The sequence below is a fragment of the Arvicola amphibius genome, chromosome 5 (genome assembly GCF_903992535.2).
Source record: "Arvicola amphibius chromosome 5, mArvAmp1.2, whole genome shotgun sequence".
In the NCBI taxonomy this organism is placed as follows: Eukaryota; Metazoa; Chordata; class Mammalia; order Rodentia; family Cricetidae; genus Arvicola; species Arvicola amphibius.
Window position 1 is genome coordinate 116,347,515 of NC_052051.1, and position 9,700 is coordinate 116,357,214.

Genomic DNA, 9,700 nt, shown 5'->3' on the forward strand with positions numbered 1-9,700 from the left:
CCCAGGACTCTAGGATAGCTCCAGTCTGAATTCTGCAAAAATTACATAGCTGCTTAACCTTTTTTGGACCCTGAGTTTTTCACCTGTAGATGAGGATAGCAGCAGAGCCGGCTTTGTGTTCACATGGAATCTAATACAGGTGGAGTGCCTGTTAGTAATGTTTCTGCCGCTGAGCGTGTTCTCAGCCTGTTCACACCATCAAGAAGCACCTTCTCCTATTGAGCCAAAGCAGGGTATGTGGGGCAAGGCTTTGGTCTCTGGGTTCAAATTCTGGTTTTACTGTCACGACTAAGTGCAAATTAACTTGTCTGAAATGCTGAGCATGTGGCCCCATGATGCTCAGCCTTTCCAGGAGTGGGTGATGCAGAGGGGAGTGACTGAAGGTTGTTGAGCCAGATCGCTGATAACAAAACTGGGCTAGGGAAGCATTTTAGCCGTTTAATAGGACTCATGAACGCTATGTGGGATATGCTGTGAATTTTCCAGAAATCAGGAGGTGGGAGAAGCCGGCAGAAGCAAGTCCATCACATTATTTATAAAGGATTTGGGGTTTCATCTGAGCCCTGTATGAGACCAGGGAACAGATTCCAGCAGGAAGGAGTGGGGCATCTGGGCTCCCACCTCCACCAACCAATCAGAACTCAGATTTTCATTCCTTAACAGCTGGCTTTTTTACATGGTTTCTGAGCAGCTGAACCCAGGCCTCAGACTCAGGGACCTTTACCTGCCTTTGTTGTCATCCCCGTGGCCGCTTGGGCCTGTTTGACTGGGAGGGAGTTCCTCACTTACTAAGTTGCCCTGGGAGCTAATGATGCTCTCACAGTGGCATCCTTAACCCATACCAGAAACCACAGAGACGATTCTGCCACCATCGTAGAGGTGCAGGGCTGGCCATGGTCTTGATAGACTCAGCTGGTGGCCAGGGAGAGAGCGAGCCTCTTTGCTCCCTAGGAAGACCTTTGGTACCTGGAGAGGCCAGGCCACCCAAGTGCTGCAGACTCTTCCCTGTGGGGATGGTGTGGGTCTGACATCTGTTTAGGTTTCATGCTTCAGGCCTCGTGGTCGGAAGTTATGCAAGGTTTCAGAGGCCGGCTGATAGGTGTCTGCCCATGTCCTCGTTTGAGGAATGTCTCTGCACGCATCAATCCTTTTAGAAGTCTCACAGTCCGGGATTTTTGTTTCCTCCTCATTGGCTTCCATTGGTTTCTGTTCTTATTTCCCTACAAACCGAAACTAGAATTATACAGTAGTGTTGGGGCGGAAGTGCATTTCTAAAACAAGCTCAGGAAGTCACTTAATTAGCCCAGGGAAGGAACAGGGGGAAATCCATTCTTTCCGAACAATCTTGGATAATTGGGGTTTTCCTTATCCGTGTAGAGTGAGTACCCTGCCCTACCCCAGAGTGAACTGTGCTTGTACGGTCGGTTCACAAGTAGAAATACCCCACCTCCCCCTACACACACATCTCTGAGGCTCAGAAATCCATCTCTCTTCCCTCCCCTATGGTGTGCTTTTCAGACTCAGATTTCTCCATCTCTTCACTGGTGGTTTCCACAGAGAGGGATGGTGGCATAACGGAAGGGGATCTGTAGTCTGTGGGTGCTGAAAAAAATCAGAGGACTAGAAACTTCGAAAGTTGCCTTAGAGGAAGCAGACAGCTTTCTGGCTTGTTTATAGGAAAAGGAAAAGTTCTAGGGTATAGGAAAGCAAGGGAGGGTGTGGGTGGAGCAGAAGGGAAGCAGGCAGCCTGCAGCGTGAAGTCAGGATCTGCAAGGAAATGAGCAGCACTGTAAGGATTTAAAGGAACAGAACAGATGGGTCAAGCTGGGCATGGTGGCTCCTGCTGCTAAGCCCAGACCTGGGAGTTCAAATCTAGACTACAGATTGAGACCCCCTTTTAAAAAGATAAAAATAATGATGAACAAATATGCAAAACAGATAACCCATAAAGACTTGTTCCTAGCAATCCTCCAGGGGCATACCATTGGTACATATCTGATAATGAGTAGGATGGGTTGATGAGTGTACGTGTGTGTGTGTGTGTGTGTGTGTGTGTGTGTGCGCGCGCGCGCGCAAGGGTGGATGGACGGGTGGGCATGTGGGTGGGTGGGGCATCCCACTGTTGACCTCTAACCTAAAAGAATGTAAATCTGTTTCGTGTGGTTTAAAACAGGAACTTCAGAAAATTCATAAAGCCCCCGAAACTGCACGTAGAAATTTGAATGCCTGAATGTTTCCCTTTTTGTTGTGGAAAGAGTTCAGAACAACCTTATCAGAAGGGTTTCATCCCACAAAAGGTTAATGACCTCTGTTTCAAACCAGTCCTGGAATTACATAACAAGCAATTGTACTCTTTCCCCAACTTACCTCCCACATCCTCCAATGCACAGCACACGCAGCTCCCGCTCTGCCCATGACCTCATCTCCTCTCACTCTCTCTCCCCTTCCTGCACAGTTCATCCATCTCAGGAGCCTGGCTGGTTGGAGGGGACTCTGAATGGAAAGACTGGCCTCATCCCAGAGAACTACGTGGAGTTTCTCTAACCTCTGGCCCCGGCAGAGCTGCTGAGCTTTACGTGGTCTCCATGACAACTACTGATTCTGGTGTTGTGGACCACTCTTCATTGCCACTGAGAAAGCAGGGAGCCTGACTGTTGCTTCTTGCCAACATGAATGCATCCGGGAACTTGTGTCACGTCTCTCCATGATCATCTCAGCTGACAGCACCACAGTGATGCTGCAAGAATTGAAACCCAATGAGCAGAGGAGGCCATTTGATTTTGGTAACCTAGAGGAAGGCTTGCAAAGCTGTTTTCTCCTGCGTGCCCTAAATAGCGAGCCCTGATTTCATTTCAGCCGTCATCCAAACCCCCAGCCTCCTGGAAAGAGGAAACAACGAGAATAGTTCTACAGAAAGTGCAGCATTGCTGAATTGGACAAGGCAGGGCACTATGCTGCAGGCTGCCTCTACTGCTGTTTACAGCGGACGCTCTTTCTCTCTCCTTCCTCCTCCCAGAGACACAGTGCTGCAGGCAGCTGGGCCTGTGGGCAAGCACACAGGATGAAGGGGTTGCTGCACTGTTTATGTAAGGTCCAATCTCTCACCATCTCTTGAGCAGCTGTTGGCCCATAATCAGCAGATTTCAGTCCAGTTCTCTTATGCAAAGAAGCACATGCCCCTCACGTTCTCTGCCACTGAAGGCTTCCATCACTGCCATCACCTAGTAACCATAGCAACCCAACCTACTCTAAAACTAAGCCAAAAATAATACTCCTCTTTTGTATGACACCGCCTTCTACCAGCTCTGGTGGTTTTCTTGAATGGTCTCCCAACAATCTGAAGCAGAGGATTAGACCATTAGGGTGATCTATCCGGGGCAGACAGGATAGCAACTGGGACTGTTCCTTTTCTGGTAAATGTCTGCATCACCAGGATAGGTTTGGGGCAAACTCTAGGAACCTGTTGAGATTAAATCCCATACATGGTCAATACTTCTGTTCTTCATGCAACGAGTTCTTGCTTCAGAGGGTAAGATGCTGCCTCCCTCCGGGCTAGCGTTTGATGGGTCCCTTCCAGTCCCCCCTCTCCCTGCTGCCTGTCTTTGCCCTTGCCAATGACCCCCAGCTGCTCCCTAGAATGCTTTTGCTATGGAGGTCCTGTGGAGTTTAGAGATGATTCTTGGGCCAAACCTGTAGCCTGCATTTTTAAAGGACCTCTGTATACACTGCCACCCAGTAAAAGAAGGAATCATTAACTAGGTTGCCCAGGCATGAGCCTGGTATAGACCATTAAGAACCTGGAAGACACCAGAGGTTGAGGCCTCCAGGCTTGGTTGGGTGCCTTCTAGGAGGGGATTCCTGAATAAAAGGCTCTGGGTTTTAACTGTTGTGCCTGGGAGACCACCTGGACACTGCAATGTCACATGACATCCAAAGAACAGAATCGTGGTATCTACACACGAGAATGACCTTATTAGAGAGACTCTGGACAGACAATCTGTCACACTTGCCAGGAGCCCCTTGGATGGCAGGGTTGCTCCAGAGTGTCTCTGGCTCTGGAATTCCCTAGGGTTCTTTAATGAAGAAAAGAAAAACTTGAATTGTGTTGAATTACTGTATCTTTTGCTTTTTTTAAGATAAACTTGTAAATAGAATGATTTGAAATATTATATGGTAAAGTTTTATATTTGATATTCTTTAAGCTAGTCGCTCCATGTAGTTTGATTGCTGAGCAGGTGTGTTGAATGGGTGGGAGAGAGGCAGGGCTGATGAGTCAAGGTCATGGCCCCTCTCTGACCCATTGAGAGAATGTTTCCTTAGGGTTCCTGTCGGTTAACCTGAAAAGCTAATTGTATTCAGTTTTCTTTATCTCCATGTGATTTGGGGCTTTAGAGTTCAAAAAGCATTTTCAGGCGATAGACTCCCATTTCACAGTAAAGCGACACTCAGGATTTAAATAGGCGGGGCAAGGGGGGAGTGTTTGTTTCTGTTTGTTCCTCTCAGGTGTATTTCTTGGTATCCCAGGACGTCCAGACAAAAGGAGAGGAGACAATTGCTCCTTTTCTTCCTCACCTCCTAAGGTTTTATAGATACAGCCTAGCTAGTATGTAAAAGTGTTTATCAGTTCTAAGAACAAAACAAGAAAGCCAGCTGCTATGACTCTGAGTCCTCTCTTTCTGTGGATGTGTTTCTGTACTCCCCTTTCACCTCCAGCTTCCCTTCAGCTCCAGAGTCAAAGAACCCACCAAGAGGGGCGCCATGACAGTTTCCAGTGTGGCTGCAATGTTAGTAGGTGTTCACTGTGACTCAGCATTAGTTTACCGGCTAAAGGACTGTCCTGTTGTCACCCGGGAACTCAGCTAGGAGTAAGGTGACTCCACCCTTCAATCAGGGGCCCAGGCTGAAGCAGAACAAGGCAAACACAAGATTCAACTGCCACTGAAGCTGGGTGTAAGGGCCCCTGCCGGTAGTCTTGGCACTTGGGAGGCAGAGGCAAGAGGATTACTAAAGTCCTAAACCAGCCAGGTGTGGGGGTGGGGAGCGGGGTTGAAATCTAAAGGAAGAAAGGAAATAGACTCTTCCCTGTGAGCTTGAGAACAAGTTGGGAAATGGGGCCTGAAGGGCATGCGCGCTCAAGTAGTGTTGCGCTTTCCAAATTGAAAGAGCCCAGCGTGATCCTTTTAATATATCTGATGATTTAAATAGTCACCAGCCTCATCATAAGCGAGGTGTTCTGTAGTCAGGGCCCAGCATGACTGCTTGGATGCACACTCCTCTCCCGAGCTGGCCCTGGTGTGAAGCTGCTCTCTGAGGCTGACCTCCTTCCAGTTTCCCCAAGGCCATGTGTGGCCTATGACAGATGGCCACTCCGTGTCCCTCTGTCCAGCTAGGCCTCCCTTCTCCCCATCAGCTGAAGAACTGGGGGGATGAATATGAGACAAGTGAACTGGAAGATTAAAAGTGAAATGTACCCTTTCTGCTCTCGGAACGCCTGTTAGCTCCCATGAGTAAGGAAAACTGGGGTAGGATGTGGGGAGTGAGTCACCAGAATGGAAGTCCATTGACCGAACTCCCAAAGATTCCCTGGAGCTTTGAGTTCCTCTTGTAAGGCCCTGTGATCACTTGGTTCTGACCTGAATTTGGGGGCCTTGTGATGATTGGCCTCACTCCTCCTTGAGAGACAGTTCCATCACTGAACAGTGCCATGCTATGAGAAGACACTGTTTCAAATCCCTATCCCCAACAAGGGAAATCTGGACTTGCTCAAGAGTATTGAAATTCTCTCCCAGTTTTCAAGATCAGTGTATAAGAGTCTACTCCATTTAGTGTGCCCCTCAGTAGTCTGCCAGTATTGGGGGCAGTTTTTAGTATTTCTAAAGCCGGTAGCGGAAGTCTTATGGGTGCTTTTCTACAGTGAAGCAAAGAGAAAGCTAGCATGAGTAATTGCACATTGACCTGGGTGGGCCTGAAACCATGCTGGTTTCTTGGGAAGTGCAGGCACTTGCCCACAACTCCAGACATGAATGTGCCATACCTGGATCTCAGAGAGAAATCCTTGCCAAGTGCTTTTTCCTCCTGAAAACCGTAGCACTCATCCTACCAAAAGCTATTTCTCCATCTTAGAGGTTCCAGAAGCATCCATTATTGAGGCATAGGGATATAATAGACTAAAGATGGTGTGACCATTTCTCTGTTCGTGGCTGGCTGTTGGCACCTTTCATCCTCTGGCCTCTGCTTCTACCTTCAGAGTCATGGAGCTCCAGGTGCACAAGTGACACCCCGGCACCCACATTTGCTCTATAGCCCATCACTCCTAGGAGACAAGGGAACCAAGCATCTGTTTAGATACCTGACTTTCAAAGGAATGTCCTGGGTGCCTGTGCAGGGAGCTAGCTGCCACCTCCAGCAAACTTACAGTGATCGCTGACGTCGACAGCCCTGCTGCCCCAAATAGCCCTTTCATCCGCCAGGTGCCCCTCATGCCCCACAGTGGGGTTTGTAAAATGTCTTTTGAGCTCACAGATTTCTGCAGCCATGCTGATCTAGTGGTTGCCTGTGAGCCTAGCATCCAAATGACAGCAGCCGAGAGCAGTGAGCCCTGCACATTCCTCCAGCACACCTGAGACGAGACTCCAACAAGTAATAATTAGTGTTCTTCCTTTTGCCGCCCACGGTACTTGTCTAACTTAAAGAGTTTCCTAAAGCAGACGAGAGATTCCCAATGTCACTCAGAGGCAGCCCTGTGTTCATGGGAAGAAAAGCATAGATATAAAAATGCCAGGATCAGAAAGGAGCCTCAGATCTTTAAAGAATGCTGCGATATTGCTCTTACTGGGGGCGGAAGGTTGGGGGGCTGAAGGGTAGAGATGGACTGTCATGGGAAAAATTTCACAACTAATAATGTTTCACAAGTCTATAGGAGAAAACAAAATGAAAATACCCTTCATGGTGGAATGTCTTAGAGAGCAAGTGAGCATAGTCCTAACCCACGGAAGGTGAGTCAAGAACTATGGTGTCAAAATTAGTGGTCGGTGGGGACCAGATTATGGGTCATTCAATGTCCGAGTGACCTGGAGTAGCTTCAGCCAGGCTGGGACATTTTGTGTCATGCCCCACCCACAGTTCCCATAGGCTTCTGAGTAGCACCAACAAACAGTGTTCCTGGGGGTCAAGATGCCAGGACCAGCGTTGCGTCTGTGAAAACATACATCTGGTGATTCTAAAAGTTGTGTGTGCATGTGTCTGTGTGTATGTGTCGTGTGCAGCACATACCTACATGTGTAAAGCTGCAGCCAACGTGTAGACAGACATTAGCTGGCACTTCCAAAGCTTGTATACAGCCTTGGAGGTTTGGAGGGAGGGTCTCAGCAGAATAAGAGGCTGTTGATTCCCATGCAAAAGATCAAAGACAGAGATGAAGTGCCATCTAAAGCCTGCGTTCACATTTCCTACATAGTTGTCTGCAGCTGTGTTCCTTGGTGACTTCTTAAGTCATGTTAAAAACTCAGACCCTCAATTCCCAGTAGTTAATGCTAGGCTAGTGTTCAAAAGCACTCTCAAAGACGGCTAGTCTGTATCTTGGGAACTAAACTGTTTGCATGTTTAACCCATCTTTTAGGCTACTTTTGAGTAGACTGTACAGTGCTGTGTGATATAATATCAATAAAGTACTTATAAGAGGCACTTTAATATTTTCTTTGGAAAAATCCTAACACACTGTTGTAAATTTCATTGTTGAATATTGACTGGTGCATAGAATCAAATTCTGTAATTAAAAAGTAACTAGGATAGGACATTTTTCCTGTTATTAAAAAAAACCCAACAGTTTTGCCATGTTCAGGCTTTTTTAAAAATGTGTTTCTGTGCCATTGTGCGTATCTATAAAGGAAATACAATTTCTGTCAAGCACCTGTAAAACTTGGCTTTCTATGTTTGGTTTGTGTACCTGGCAATCCCTATAAAGTGAGTGGAAGTATGACTTTTGAATTAAATGATTTTTCCATTTGATGGTGTGTTCATTTCTTGAATTTCTAATTAGTTTGACTTAACACATCTTAATTTCTTCTAATACACATTTATACACTGATGAAAGATCACAAGTCTGGGCCCTTTACAGTTACGAATGTCAACTATGGAGTTGTTTTTTATGAGCTGGGAGTGGCTCTGTGTTCCACCTACCAAGAGGTCAAATGCTGGAATACTTGAGTCGGCTATTCAAGCCTCTCACACAGTTAAGCCTCACATTGTCACATCCCGTAAAAAAAAAACAAAAACAAAAAAACTAATGATTTTATCTCCTGGAACATAGAGTAGGCTTGAGCCCCCCAAATGTCAATTCTTTAAGCAGTTAACCTTCTCTAGAACTTGATAGAAAACACAAGCAGACTGCCTGAACCACTGAGTGTTCTCGCTTCTCGAGCCTTCCAAGGAAGTCCTGAGTTGTGACTTAGGACCCAGGTTTACAGTGAACTTCTAGTCCTAGCTCAGGTTCCAAGGACTTGTGGAGGTCTCTGAAGAAAGGGGACCTGGGGGCCCAGGGCAAGGCTTCTCACCAGATGCTTTGCCCAACAACAAGGAGGAGAGAGAGAGATGGGGATGCACCTTTGGAGCCTGGATGTAAGGAGGAAAACCACTGGAATGTGTGGGTCACATGTGAGCGATCTGTCATGTTCTTCTGGCAAGCCTGGCCTTGGTTGAGCTCTGGGAGCAGCACATATAGCCCACACCTGTTGTCCTCTCCAGGTTTACAGGGCCTCTAACACCACTCAGTCCTTGAAGTCTACACGCATGACATGTTTGGTTGTGAGCTGAGGCTTTGGTGTACATGTCTCCATCACAGCAGGCTATTGAGGGAAGCCAGGTCAGGAGCTCAAAACAGGTGAAGAGGCAACCGCCATGGAGGAATGATGCTCACTAGCTTGCTTTCTTCAGCTGTCATAGCTACTTATACAGCTCAGGCCCAGCTGGCTAGGGATGGCACCACCCATAGTGGGCTAGGTTCTCCTGCATTTCTAAGCAGTTAAGAAGATGCCCCCGAAGACATGCCCACAGGCCAGTCTGTTGAAGGCAGTGCTTCCATTGAACTTCCCTCTTGCCGAGCAACTCTCTTGTGTCAAGTTGACAACCAGCCCAAGCACACACGCATCTGATACTATTGCCAAGAGAACGAAACGTATGCCTCTCCGTTCCTGTCCTGTCTGGTCTTGTCCTTTCCAATAGACTTCCCAGTCACCCTGACTTTTGTGTCTTCACAATGGGAAAGGTTTTTGGTTTGCTTTTAGCTGCTACCTGGAGCAGAATTTGAAGGGTGTCATGCCCAATGGCTTGCTGATGTTGCGATCATGTTAGTTCTGGCAGCATGGCTGTTTGGTTGTAAGAGCTCCGTGGTTAGATATAGACTTGATTGACAGTTGAAACGAGGTGACTGTTTGTGGGTGTGAAGAAATATTTTCTCAGGCCCCAAAATAAGTGCTAACTCTTGAGAATTATGCCATGCCTTTCCTCTTTCCTCAGGCCTTTCTCGGACTCCACTCAGATGCCACACCTCTCTCGCCGCCTTTAATAGCACTAGGTTAAGCTTCAGCTAATTAACTGTGCTGAACTAACCATGGTCGGCTGACTTTGGCCTGCTCAGCAGCCAAGAGATGCTCTACCAAGGCAGGAACCGCTGAGGTGGGTAAGGATCCTGGCCCGGGAGAGC

General features: G+C 47.4%; 1 protein-coding gene across 3 annotated transcripts in view; it reads left to right on the forward strand.

Annotated features, from left to right (window-relative positions):
* Positions 1 to 8,007, forward strand: part of Arhgap26 (Rho GTPase activating protein 26) — a 394,170-nt gene extending 386,163 nt beyond the window's left edge. For all 3 annotated transcript variants that reach the window (XM_038329860.2, XM_038329861.2, XM_038329862.1), the window contains one exon: positions 2,456 to 8,007. In XM_038329860.2, coding sequence (XP_038185788.1) covers positions 2,456 to 2,544 — 89 coding nt within the window. In that variant the 3' untranslated portion in view covers positions 2,545 to 8,007. The remainder of the gene's footprint in view (positions 1 to 2,455) is intronic.
* Positions 8,008 to 9,700: the final 1,693 nt, after the last annotated feature.